The 15,056-nt window shown below is 37.7% G+C and overlaps 1 protein-coding gene across 3 annotated transcripts in view; it reads right to left on the reverse strand.

The window, feature by feature from the left end:
* The window catches only part of LOC145536168 (transmembrane 9 superfamily member 2-like), an 86,696-nt gene that overhangs the window by 57,484 nt on the left and 14,156 nt on the right, over positions 1 to 15,056 (reverse strand). For all 3 annotated transcript variants that reach the window (XM_081564911.1, XM_081564909.1, XM_081564910.1), the window contains exons 6-7: positions 9,246 to 9,373; positions 4,705 to 4,816 (exon numbers count right to left, since the gene is read on the reverse strand). In XM_081564911.1, coding sequence (XP_081421037.1) covers positions 4,705 to 4,816; positions 9,246 to 9,373 — 240 coding nt within the window. The remainder of the gene's footprint in view (positions 1 to 4,704; positions 4,817 to 9,245; positions 9,374 to 15,056) is intronic.

Raw genomic sequence — 15,056 nt, forward strand, 5'->3', positions numbered from 1 at the left:
ACTATAAGACACAACAACCATGTACACCTAGTGTACACAAAGTAGAATCTGAAGTGGGATATAAATGTTACTCCAGAATAGTACTCCACAGTCAAAGACGATTCTAAACTGTTGAGTTAGACTCAGTCAAAGGTTTCTCTATTAGGAGACTTTAAACACTAATGTGGGCTTCCCAGGTGACTCAGCAGTAAAGAATCTGCCTACCAAGCAGGAGTGTGGATTTGATCCCTGAGTCGGGCAGGTCTCCTAGAGAAGGAAATGGCAACCCACTCCAGTATTCTTGCCTGGGAAATCCCATGGACAGAGGAACCCAGTGGGCTACAGTCCATGGGGTCGAAAAGAGTCAGACATAGCAACTAAAAAACAACATCAAACACTCATGTGCTTTCTGAAGCTACAAAAGCCGACAGTAGAAAGTAGCATTTTCCAAACTTACTTGACTAGCATTCTTGGGAATGCACTTTGGGACATGTTGATGTGTACAATTATCACTGGGTAAAAAATTTAAAAAAAACACAAACATTTTCAACCCAAGACAGAAAATAAAGAAACAGCACCATCAGAGATATTCATAACCACTCTTCCTGGCGCCCTCCCCACAACTGTAACAGCAACTTTCTAGTGTTCAGATACAGAATATTGTGGTTAAAAGCAATTAAGTAAAGGCAAAAAAAAGAATATTGCGGCTTAGTGCATTCTCACTGTATAAGTACACTCTGCACCTATGAGCTACTTTTGTATAAGACATTTGTAAAGCAAGCGCTCCTGTATCTGAGAGAAAGAATAGGAAACACTGTGAGTCTACTATTGGCTAGGAGCTGTGCTAAATATTTTATATGTTTGTTTACTTATCTCTGCTAGCAATCACATGAGGTGACTATTTTATCCCCATTTTACGGATCAGGAAATATAGGCTCAATGTAACCTGCCCAAGTTCACACAGCTAATAAATGTCAAAGCCAGGATTCAGACCTTGGGTGTGTCTGGTTCTTTCCATTGTACCACATCTGAAAGCCACAGGCCTTCTAAGCACCTCAAATGAGTTTCAATAGGAAGGAAAATTCCTCTTCTGAAATAGCTCCCAGGATTAAGGAAAGTTAAAGAACAAGGAGTTGAGACCTAACCCCAAATAAGGCAATTCGCCCCAAACCCCCATATGCTATAGCTGCATCTAAACTTGCACTTTAGCTCTTTTGACTGCCACAGTTGCTTCCTAACAGGCAGACGGACCACTAACGCCATACCATGTAGGCCCCTGGCTTAAGTCTAAACTTCAGTTTAGATGTGCTTTCCCTTGACATTTCCTGTAAATATAAGCATTCTTACACTTAAATTTTTTTATTTTATTATTTTTTTCTTCAAGTTTTACTGAGTATAACTGATATACAGCACTGTATACGTTTAAGGTGTACAGCATAATGATGGGACTTAACATATGTCATGAAATCATGACCAGAATAGGTTTAGTGAGCATCCATCATCTCATATAGATACAAAATTAAAGAAATTTAAAAATATGTTTTCCTTATGATCAGAACTCCTAGGATTTACTCCCAACTTTCATATATAACATACAGCATTAATTATATTTATCATGATGTCCATTACATCCCTAGCACTTATTTATCTTATAACTCCAAGTTTGTAGTTATGACCACCATCATCTAATTCCTCCCTCCCCTCATCCCCTGCTTCCAGTAACCACAAATCTAATCTCTTTCTCTGAGTTTGTTTTTGAAGTATAATTGACCTACAACTCTGTCAGTTCTTGTTATACAACATAGTGATTCAATATTTCTATACATTTCAAAATGATCACCACAAATAAGTCTGCTACCATCCTACACTTAATTTTAATAGCCAATTGATAAGTGATAAAAATGTATAAGAGCTTCCACTCTTCAATCTACTTCTGATAATAGCTTGGAGGTGGAATACTATTTTCAATCACTAGGGAAAGGTTATTTTAATTTCTTCAGGGTGTACTTCATTCCTTTTCCCAGATTACACTTCTCTGTTTCATCCAGAGATTAGAAGACTGCACTATACTTATTGGACTGGTAAATTGCCTGTTTTCACCAATTGTACTTTGGGTAAACTGCAGGATGTAGGATCAAGTAATCCTGACCTCTAGCTGGATGACTCAAAGTACACACACACATTTCTAACATAAACGCTTCTCATTTTCTTTACAGTAACTCTGTAGGCCGAAAATATAATAGGCCTTTAATATAGAAAGCCAGAATGGAATAGTGGAAAAACTATGAGTTTGGGGCCAAACAGACCTGAGTTTGAATATCACTTCCACCTCCTGCTAGCTATGATCTGGAGAAAATTACTTCAGCTCGCTGGGCTTCAGGATCCTCATTTATAAAATGGAGATAACCACTCTAGGTGATACATAGGGACAAAAGCAAGGCATCCCCAAACTGGAATTGCTTTGAGAATGAGATTAGGAAGAATTGTGTTATAATGGCTGTCAGGCCATTTAGAGAAATGACACAAACCAAGCACAATTTGTAAGTGTTCACAGAGATTTGAGACCTGATCCCAAATAAGGTGATTAGGGTTTTGTCTCAGGAAAGCACATCCAAAGCTATAAGAAATAAGCCTTGTATAAAATCAAGTATAATCAAAGTTGAATCAAAAATATGACACATAGTCTTTAAGAAAAACTATAAATAGAAATACATATACCTACATAGTGATAAAAAGTTTTCCCTATGAAAGGAAAGCCCCAGTGTTCATTTTCTGGACAAGTACCTCTCATACTGTCCAAGGCTAAGAGTAGCTGACCCATGAATATGAACATCTGGTCCATGTGCCATATGAATATCATCTTTTAATACTTGTCTTCCTTTTTCTCTGGGGTCCTATGTTCACCAAGAAACTTTCTATTTATTCTACTCTATTTATATTTGTTTTCTCATATCTCTTTATCATAGGCAGATGCGCTAACCAGCTAACATGAATGATGTGGTCAACGAGGCATTTAGATTTCTCCAAATAAATTACGAAATTGGTGTTCTGGTTTATATATTGGACCCTTAGGAGTTTGCCTAGTATGACTCTATCTCACTTTGTTACACTCACAGAATTAAAATTCTGAAGCAAGATTTTTTAAATTTACATAAACCTAGTATTGCTGAGCATGCTAGGGAACAGCCTAGCAACATTTTTTGCAAAGAATTTGGTAATGTGTTATCAAAATGTATACACCCTGGGACTTCCCTGGTGGTCCAGTGGCTAAGACTCTGTGCTCCCAATACAGGGTCCTGGGTTTGATCCCTAATAAGGGAACTAGATCCCACATGCTGCAACTAAAGATCCTGCACGCAACAACAAAGATCAAAGATCCTGTGTGCTGTAACTAAAACCCAGTGCAGGCAAATAGATAAATACATATTTTTTAATGTTTACACCCTGTTACCTAAATTCCTACTTCTAGGAATTTAATGCAAAGAGATAATCAGACAAATAAAAAAGGATAGTAATTAAAGCACTGTTTATAAGAATTAAAAATTAGGCATTTGGATTTTTATCAATAGGGCACTAAATAACTCGATTACAGCCTGTACATTAAATATACTATGCAGTCAATAAAAAGAAGGTGGTGACTCTGTATTTATTGACCTGGAAAAATGTCCATGACATACACAATAAGTGAAAATAGTATATATATTATCCCATTTGTACAAAGTTGTGCACTTTTTAGCACCACACACAGTATTTTCCTACAGAAAATGATATCCCCATGAGCTCTGCCATGGTCTATGAAATGCTGCAGGTTATAATCATCTTTTGGAAATTTACAATGCTGTTTATCATAGTGAATACTCTTAAAGCCATTGTTTTAACATTGTTTAACCTAGCATTATCCAAAGTAACCTCATCATAGATCCTTTTTTCATGTAACACCTTTTAAAATAAAAAGCTAAAATTTAAAAAAAGCTAAATAAATAAAATATGAAGGAACTTGTTTCCAGAAAACCCTTTGAGAAACATGGGCTTCAAATAGCTAATAGATTATTCACCAGAATGTTATTAGTCTATCTACCTATTTACCAAAAATACACACCATCTTTATAAAATAGCTATTCACAAAAGGGATAATTCCAGATGTACAAATAATAATAAATGTTATATGTTGGGGACCTATTCTATATCATGCTAAGGGCTTTATATATTCTGAAAATGAGGATGAAATGACATGAGAAGAAATTGAGCCTCAGAGATCACATGACTTGCCTACGCACATGTGGCTAGAAAGTGGCCAAGCCATAGTTTGAACTGCTGGTCAGTCCAAATGTCCAAATATGTCTGGTCTTTTCACTATACTAGACTGTGTCTCTTCTACAAGATACTCTTCCTTTAAGGTCTCACTTGAGCAGTCAGCCAGTCTGCCAACCCCAGGCGACACCTCTCTGGTTTCCCATGTACCTCATTCAAACCTCAATATGAAGTAAGAATAAGTAAAGTACCTGGCAAGGTACCTGAAATGTAGTAGATTAAATACAGCAATTCCTGTAATGATTGTCCTTTGAATGGTTTTAACATAAAGAACTTACCTTCTTTCTTGGACTACTAAGCTGTGCTACACAACTTTCAATTGATAGAAATTAAGCCTTTAATGTTAATGAAGTATATGATATTTATATACTTGATTTGGAAAAAAAAAGTAAGATTATGACATGGAATACTTACTTCAAATTGCACAGAGTAAGTGTAGATGATGTTCAACTTATCTGTATAGTCTCCAGGAATTTCCATAGGGGTTCCATTACAAGTTAGATGGTTTTCATCTACATGTTTATAGCTAGTAAAAGAGAGGGAGAAAAGGAAGGGAAGGGAATTTTTATACCAAATTGAAATTGTAAATTTCTGATTCATGGCTGTTTGGGCATGTAATAACAGCAGGCCGATAAAAATGGGCCTTTCATTATGTTCTGCATTTAAAACTCTTTACAATTTAAAATATTCTTGTTTCTAAGTGTCCCTAACATGCAAATAGACTCAATATACTGCCCAAAACATAATACTTAAGAACTTTCTCTTTGCCTGTGGATAAATTTTTTTAAATCCTTCTATTAGCAAATGGCTTTATTTTTCATCTTTCATCCCATCCCTCTTTTCTATATACTAAAAAAAAAAATCTATCTTGTAATCTCAACTATAGAGTTATAAAATCAAATAGATGAGACAGAAATCATATTTATAAGCACCTAGAGATTTGAGGGCCTACTGTTTGCAAAATGCCATGCTTAGCCATAAAAGGGCCTGAGGATATATCTATGTGAACCTTTTGTGTTTGAAAAAGAGAATGATTACTAAAACCCAAAGATGGAAAACAAAACCTAGAGAAGGTTGAAACTAGGCAGGACTGGTGAAGCTCGCAAATGCCTGGTCAGAAATAAAGTGACTCTTCTATTTCTTGAAAAATAAAAGAATAAAGGGGAGAGAGAAAAATCAAAAGGAGAAACCATGTTGCTTCATTTTTGAATTAGTTAACTCAACATACAGTTTACCCCGTGGCTTCTGTCTAAAGAAAAATATTCAATCCTGATGGGATTACTATCTCTACACATACATGCACAATCAAACCACTCACTCACAAGTGCAAAGGTTATTGGTGTGCACATCTTTTGTATTCATTCTTGTAACCCTACTTACTGTCTGGTCCATAATGTGCCCTTATAAGTGTAGGATAAACGTATTCTATTTAAAGCCAAAATACATTTTAAAATAGCTATGAACTAGAGAAATCATAGTTGTTAAGGCTACAGGTCAACATTTCACACTGAAGGGAAAAATTAAATTACTACATGATAATGTATATCAAGTATGCTCTTCTGAACTATGGGTCTTGAACCCAGTATAGGAAAGATCTGCATTTCATATGAGAGATTATGTGGCAAAAATTCTATGAAGGTCTCTAATCAAGTTAGAAGCCCTATTTTAAACCACTGGCCTTATATATGGATTGTATAAGGCCTTCTAGGCCACTTTCACAACTTCAACTTTTACTCTGAGATGGGAAGTCACTGGAAGATTCTAAGTGGAAAATTGACACGAGCTGAAATTTAAAAAGGGACATGTATATGTATGGCTGAGTCCCTTTGCTATTCACTGGAAACTATCACAACATTGTTAATCATCTATACCCCAATACAAAATAAAAATTTAAAATAAAAAAAAAATAAAAAGGAATGCTCTGAATGCTGTATTGAGTAAAGGTTATGAGAAGACAAGGGTAGCAGCAAGGAGACCAGCTAGGTTTCTGCAACAATCCAGGTAAGGTATGACAATGTCCTGGACCAGCTGATAGTGCTGGAGGTGATGAGAAGTGGTAGATTCTAAATATATTTTTAAAATAGAGCCACATGGGAAATTCCCTGGTGTCTCTGGGCTTCCATCACAGGGAGCATGGGTTCCATCCCTGGTCTGGTCTAGTAACTAAGATCCCACAAGCCATATGGTGCTGCCAAAAAAAAAAAAAAAAAGAGCCACATGATATGCTAAAGGGTTGGACCAGATATAGGGTATGAGGGAAGAATAATAAGGAGAAATCAAAGGTGATGCCATGGTTTAGGGGGTCTGAGCAACTAGAAGGATATAGTTGCCATCTACTGAGATGGAGAAGACAACAAGAGAAGTGGGTTTGGAGGGAAGATTAGTTTATTTGGGGACATGTTAAGTTGGAAATGCCTATTAGACATCCAAGTGGCAAATAGACAGCTAAATATACAGGTCTAGAGACCTAAGAGGGGCTTCCCAGGTGGCAGTAGTGGTAAAGAATCTGCCTGCCAATGCAGGAGACACAGTAGACATGGGTTTGATCCCTGGGTCAGGAAGATCCCCTGGAGGAGGGCATGACAACCCTCTCCAGTATTCATGCCTGGAGAATCCCATGGACAGAGGAGACTGGTGGGCTATGGTCCATAGAGTAGCAAAGAGCCGGATATGACTGAAGCAACTGAGCACACACATACAGACCTAAGTGTCATTGTGGTATCTGATGCCAGGAGACAGGGTAAGATCACCAAGGTGAGTATAAATAAAGAGGCAGACCTCAAATACTGAGTCCTGGAGCCCTCTGATATTAAGAGGTTGGAGAAATGAGGGACTTCCCTGGCAGTCGAGTGGTTATGACTCCATACTCTCACTGCCAAGGGCCCAGGTTCAACTCCTGGCTGGAGAACTAAAATCCCACAAATCATGTGATAAGCCCAAAAATGACAAAAAAAAAAAAAAAAAGAGGTTGGAGAAATTGGAAGACTGATGAGCAACCAGTGAGACAAGAGAAAACCAGGGAAGTGGTAACCCAAAAGCCAACGCAGCAGGTATTTTAAGGAAAAAGAGATAATCAGCTATGGCAACCATCAGGGAAATTAACAGGGTACAGTACCTGAAAGAAAACATAAGACTTTAGACTTAGAAAACCATTAGGCCTAACTCACATCTATGACCTTGAGCAGACTGCCCAATTCTGAAAAAGATGAATTTTAACACAGTCCTTATTCTCAGGGGGACCAAATAAATGAGCTTTACTGTGATTAGATACAAGTTTTATTGCATGCATACATAAGTGATTACTATGGGCAAGATAGATAAATACAGCTCTAGAAAATGATTTTCTTGGCTTTTTTACTCTGTCTCAGCCTGAGAATATGAAATGTGCCTGTAAGCACTAAATTTGATTTTCATATAGCTGATGAGATTAGCTTCCTATATCATACTTTGTATGTTTACTACCTTTCTACCCAAATGACTTTCAACAGGAGCAGCCATTCTGAGTCAGACCTCACAGCCCGTGAACCTAAAATTCTATTCCCACTTATCAGAAGTGACATACACAAAGAAGCATGGGTGATTGTCCTTGACAATGGTTAGTATTCTCTGGCCTCTCTGAGTAGCTCTGTTTATCCTGTTAATGATAAACACGCCCTGATCCTTTTAATCTTTCTTTTATTTCCTATACCTTATGAAATAAATCTTCAAAAAATTTTAACATAGCCACTAATTGCCAAAAGAATATCTTTTTACAAAGATAAATCAGAATTGGAAAGTACCAATGTTCTTCATCTTTTGGGGTCTGTTTATCTAATGAAATATATGGACCATTTTACCCAGAAGAATACACATCAATAAAAACTGGGTTTGATGCATCAGAATCTAATTAAAAACCCCTAATTCAGTCCCCTCCTTTTGTAGATTAGGAAACTGAGCCTGTAGATATCAAGTTAATGTACCCAGGGCCAAAAGCTTGGTACAATACATTTTTTAACTATTCTTTCCCTTTGGTCATTAGTTGTGACAGATGGAAAAACCTTGGCTAAAATAAAATAGGGTAGTAGACTTAAAAACAATGAAATCTGATCCATCTTGATGAACTTAGGGTTGACTTCCAAAATGGTAAAGCAGATATGAGACTAAAATCCAAATTTCCAAATTCTTTGTTCTGTGTTCAGAAAACTAAACCACACTTACCTCCTTTAATATACTTCACCTTAGCCTCAAAGGATAACTTCCTTCATCCTAATATATCAGATTTTATAATATTTTACCCATATTGATCATGATTTGATATACTGTATGATTTATTCCCCCTCTTTTAATTGAAGAGTACCAATCTCATCCTACAGTTTCAAAGAATCTTGAAATTGGAATATTATTTGCACCTATCCAGTCTCTTACCCAATGCAGAACTGCCCTTAAAATTCATTAAGTATTCACTTACTAGGGACCAGACACTATGCTGGGTGCCTAATTATGAAATCTCTAAGAGCTGGGTCATCTAGGCTCTTCCTACAAACATCTAGGGATTAACTACTCACTAATTCTTGAGAGTGCTTATTCAACTGTTAGAGAGCTCTAACTGCTAGCAGATTCTTCCTCAAACCCAGTTGATACCTCCCTAATAGACTCCATTGGAACTAGAATTCTCCTCTGAACAAACACAAACCTTAACGTAATCTCTGGCATATGGCAGCAACTAAAGAAGAGAGTTAGGATACCCTCAATAAGTCTATTCTCTTCCAGATCTGTCAGTTCTTTCTCACATTACGTGTTACTCAGATGCTTACTATAAGTAAAAGGGAATAAAATTGTCTATTTGATTTTTTAAACTTTATGTCTAAGGTTATATCACACATATATACTAAAAATGAAAATTCTGGTGAGATCGTCTACATTTTGAATTAATTTTTAAATTAATGGAACTAATTTAAAAGATATTCTATAATTACCTTTTGGGTTCAAGTCTAGCAGAAACCAATTTTGAAACATACCGATCTATTTCAATTTCACTGTGATATGTAATGGTAATATCAACGTGGTTGAAGAGGTAGTAAGTATTATTTTTGTTGAATTCAGGCTGCAAAAATATAAAGAAATTTGAAAGAAGTTTGAATTTTTCCTACAAACTCAAAAATATAAATTGTGAGCATGGAATGAAAATGGGATATATTAGTTCTAAAAAACTGAGCTATAAATTAAGCATACTGAAGTGTAAATGTGTTTTTATAAGATTAAAACTGCAGGCCTGAACATCTGGCCTAAAATTAAGATGTTACTTAAATCTATTGTTTTAAACAGTTGTTACAAACGAATAATATTGAAAATGTAAAATTCACAAATGCACACATTGCTGGTTTTTAACCACACAAAAATATGAAGTAATGCAAATAAACTAATAAAATGTTAGGTAATTAAAGTTTAAGCATATCAAGAGTTTGGGCTTTATTTATGGTAAAAGTAAGAAAACAAAAAAATATAGAAAGAAGACGTGTTGCAGAATGTAAACTGTGGTGTCTCTGAGTAGTGAGACTACAGGCATTCATTTTTCCACTGGTTCTTTAGATTCTTCTGTACTTACCAAATTTTGTATAATGAGGGTATGTTTACATTTATAATCAGAAGCATCAAACAGAGGCATCAAAAAGTGAATTAAACTCTCTATCAGTGAAGTACTCATTAGTTCGTTCCCTAACAGCCACAACTATATCTGTAGGTAATTATCCTACATCAATGCTTCTTAAACTTGAAAGTTTATACAAATCACTCAGGGATCCTGTTAAAATGCAGATTCTGACTCACTGGGCCTAGGGTGAGACTTGAGATTCTGTATGTCTAACAAGCTCCCAGGTGGTGCCAGTGCTACTGGTCCTGGAACACACTTTGAGAACCACTGCTCTAATTCAGAAGAAAGAAAACTTCTGACTGCTCTTTTCTGGTAAAAGTGGTTAAGGGAGAGTGAATGATTATTTTTCCGTAAGGATGTGGGAGAAGCTTCTGTATAAGACTTGTGATGGGTTGGACTGTATCCCCCAGTATAGTTAAATGAAAGACAATATAACCATACAGAGAAATACAATGCAGCTACAGTAGATCTGCACGTACTGGTATGGAGGTATGGCATGATATATGCTAATAGAAGCAGCACACTGTGCTTAGTTACTCAGTCACATCCAACTCTTTGTGACCCCATGGACTCTAGCCCTCCAGGCTCCTCTGTCCATGGGGATTCTCCAGGCAAGAATACTGGAGTGGGTTGCCATGCCCTCCTCCAGCAGATCTTCCCCACCCAGGGGCTGAACCCAGATCTCCCATATTATAGGTGGATTCTTCACCATCTGAGCTGCCAGGGAAACCCAAGAATTCTGGAGTGGGTAGCCTATCCCTTTCTCCAGAGGAACTTCCCAACCCAGGAATCGAACTGGGGTCCCCTGCATTGCAGGCAGATTCTTTACCGGCTAAGCTACCAGGGAAGCCCCAGAAGCAGCACAGCATAGGGGTTAAAGAAGTGGACTTCACAGTCAAATTGCCAAGGTTGAAGGCTCAGGTATGGCATGTACCAGCTTGTGTGATCTTGGCCACGTTGCTTAGCCAATCAGTGTCTTGATTTCTGCACCTTTACTGTAGACATCATAACAGGGTGTGTGTTATTTGCTCAGTCGTGTCCGACACTTTGTGACCCCATGGTCTGTCCACGGAATTCTCCACACAAGAATACTGGAGTGGGTTGTCATTCCCTTCTCCAGGGGATCTTCCCAACTCGGGGACTGAACCTGGGTCTCCTGCATTGCAGGCAGATTCTTTACCATCTGAGCTACAGGGTGCTGGGAGCATTAAATCAACCCATGAAAGCATTTCAACTACCATAAGGCATAAAGTACTGGATCTGAGAGATAACATGGTAACAAGGTCCTTCAGGATCTGAATCCTGCTTATCTCTCCAGACTCATCTGCTGCCATAGCCTCTACTTAAAATCTGATAAATTATTACAAAAGAATTCTTTATTCTGTGCTCTCACAGCACTCAGCTCATATCTGTGCCATTTATATCAGATTGTAGTCAGTGTATTTACACGTTTACATCCCCTAGTAAATTGTGTTCCCCATTTGATCACAAGACTAGGAATTTTGTCTGGCTCATTCATTCACTCAACAAATATTTCTGAACATCTACTATGTGCCAGGCACTTCTCAAACATGTTCTCAGAGCTAAAATCCTGTAGATGTTCAAAAAATATAAGAGGCAGTTTGGTATGGTGCAAAGAGAACAGAATTTGGATCAAAAAAACATTGGGATGAGGGAATTCCCTTGTGGTCGAGTGGTTAAAACTCAGTGCTTTTACTGCCAAAGCCTGCGGTCAGTCCCTGGTTGGAGAACTAAGATCCTGCAAGCTACATGGTGTGGCCAAAAAGCAACAACATTGAGATGGAATTCATATTTTGCCACATACAATCTTTTGTATGTCAATCTTTCTGGGCCTTAGTTTTCTTAGCTGTAAAATGGGGCTGCTGCTGCTGCTGTTGCTTAGTTGCTCAGTCATGTCCGACTCTCTGCAACCCTATGGACTGTAGCCCACCCAGCTCATCTGTCCATGGGGATTCTCCAGGCAAGAGTACTAGAGTGGGTTCCCATGCCCTCCTCCAGGGAATCTACCCAACCCAGGGATTGAAGCCAGGTCTCCTGCATTGCAGGCAGATTCTTTACTACTGAACCACCAGGGAAGTCAGTAAAATGAGGCTACCATCACTTAATTCATAAAATTATTAAGAGGAGTAAGTGAGAAATCATATGGAAAGAGCTAGAACAGTACCTAGCACAGAATAAGGAAGTCATTAAATGTTAGATTCCTTCCTACTAGATATTAAAATTATGCTTTAAAACTTTTTTTATTTTAATTTATTTATCTATCTTTTACTTTACAATATTGTATCAGTTTTGCCATACATTGACATGAATCTGCCATGGGTGTACATGTGTTCCCCTTCCAGAACCCCCCTCCCATCTCCCTCCCCATCCCATCCCTCTGGGTCATCCCGGTGCACCAGCCCCGAGCACCCTGTATCATGCATCGAACTATGCTTTAAAACTTTAACTAGATTTCCAATTACCATCTTATTTGGGCCAAATCTCCTGCTGTAAAGCACAAATGATAAATATAACAAATATCTCCTTAAAAGCAACATGAGCATAGGATGTACCACACTAAGAGTGGCCCCTAATGTAAATTATGGACTTTAGGTGGTCATCACGTGATGCATCAATGCAGGGTCATCAGTTGTAACGAACGTCCCACTCTGGTGGAGGATGCTGAGAATGGAGGAGGTTATGTCTGTGAGACACAGAGGGTACATGGGAAATCTCTGTACCTTCCTCTCAATTTTACTATGAACCTAAACCTGCTCTAAAAAAATAGGCTTTAAAATTTAAAAAAGCAACATGAGGTGACAAGAAAGTAAGGAACTACCAATGCCAAATTCTTTATTTATTATTCTTATTGTTTTTTTATTTATTTTTATTTTTTGGCCATGCCATGTGGCATATAGGATCTTAGTTCCCTGAACCAGGGATCAAACACATGCCCCCTGCATTGGAAGCCCAGAGTCTTAACCACTGGACTGCCAGGGAGGTCCCAATGCCAAATTCTAAGGGGAAGCAGCAAGCCAGAGAGATCAGGTGGGTAAGGAAGCACTGATGCTGCTCTTGCCCTGAGGATACCTGCTAATCTGGGCAAACTTGAACTTCAGTTTGGGTAGCTTCACAGGATGAAGAGGGGGGCACTCAGGGAGGGCCCTCTCAGATGAGAAGGCTAATATGAGAACCTCTGCACACTAAGCTGAGACCACCTACCCCTTCCAAAAGCAACATCCTCAGGATAAAGATAAGCCAGAAGTGAGCCTAGTACCATAGTCCCAATGGACTACTGGGAAGATGGCCTCAAAGATAAACAAAACCAGGTGGGGGTGGGGGGAGAGAAATAAAACTGTCCTCAGAAATCGTAGATTTCCAGGCTGGATTCACATCATCTAAGTTGCCTCAGGAAGTTTAAGTTATGAATTTGCCTTAAGGTGTTCCCAGACTGGTATTTCCCAAAGACACCATGTGGAAGTAAATGAAAATCCTCTCTGAAGGAAAGTACTTTGATCCTAGGACTCAAACTCCACAAATACTACTTGAGAACAATGAATATGAAGTCAAAATAATGAAGCATACAAGGAAAAAAGGAATCGTGAGTAGGAATCAGCAGAAACAAATTTGTAAAGATTTCAGATCCAGGAATGATAAGAGGCAGATTTAAAATTAACCAAACTTAATATATTTCAAAGACATCAAACACAAGTGTGAAAGCATGTGCATAAAATAGATAAGTATAAAATAATGATCTAGCAGATTTGAAAAACAACAAAACTTGTAGAAATGAGAAAGATTATTACTGAAATTTTCTTAAGAGAAGGAACATGTGACAAGAGAATTTATAGACTAGAAGATGCACCAGAAGAACACAGTACAGAAAAAAAATAGAAAATACAGAAAAAAAGTTAAGACATGCGGAGAAGGAAAAAAACACTTAACATAGCTTTAATTGGAGTCTAAAAAGGAAAGAAGAAAATATCTGACTAAGGCTGAGAATTACAGAACTGATAAAAGGCACCAATCCAGGAAACTCAAGGAATTAACAACATGATTAAAAACAAAGCAAAACAAAAATCCATAACCAGATGCATAATCATGAAACTGTATGACACCCTCTAAGAAATAGGTGACTGGAAGGTCCCTGGTAGCCTAGTGGCTAAGATTCCGAGCTTTCACTGCCTCAGCCCTGGTTCAATCCCTGGTCAGGAAACTGAGATCCTGAAAACCATATGGTGTGGCCAAAAAAAAAAAAAAGTGACTAAGAAGTAAGTAGAAATGAAAAGACTATAACAGAAATTCAAACCTTAAATATTACAAGAATTACAACAATAAAATGTAGACCACATAAAGAGTTTTCAAAGAAATATTATATTTCATGGAATTGAAAATGCCACCACTTGCAAAACATTATTTTATGTGCTGCTAAAAAAATACACTGCCAATTAAACTTTAACATGCCATCAACTGGAAGACACATCTTGATTTCATAAATGATAAAATATGGGGAAACATGAGTCTTAGAATCAATAAAATGTGGAATATCAAAATAGTAAACAAAATGTAATATAATAGAACTGAGAGTAAATGTCATAGCAATACAAATGGGCTTAACTCAGCCATTAAGAGGAAAAGGTTTTTCAGAAGATACCCTGAAGCAAAACCCAACAACATGTTGTATAAAAGAGACACATTTAAAAGAGATTTGGAAAGTTAAATTGAAAGGATAGGCAAAGTCACACCAAGTAAATGTATGCAAAAAGAAAACAGGAGAGTGGAATCTCCTCCTCCAGACATGATGGTAGAACATGAGACTAGATTTAGTCTTTCACCTTAAACAATTTTTTGAAATGAGTAAAGTATTTGAAAACAGTTTTCAGACCTTGGACAACAAACATTAAGAGAGTGATCACCTAGAAAAGGGGAAGCCTCAAGCTTCCTTCCCAGAGAGAATTTCCAGGCTGTGGTGCAGGGAAGGGGTACCCAAGGGAGCCCTGCAATCTCCCCAGTTGGGAAGACAAAGTTCAAAGTCCAGAGAGGCCAAGGGGACTGGATTTTGTGGGACACAATACCAGAGAGAGGAGAGCTGCACAGAGATTTCTAGAGATAAACGAGGGCTCTCTTTCATCAGAGT

Source organism: Giraffa tippelskirchi, chromosome X (assembly GCF_054371585.1).
Source record: "Giraffa tippelskirchi isolate mGirTip1 chromosome X, T2T-mGirTip1v1.2.pri, whole genome shotgun sequence".
Lineage (NCBI taxonomy): Eukaryota > Metazoa > Chordata > Mammalia > Artiodactyla > Giraffidae > Giraffa > Giraffa tippelskirchi.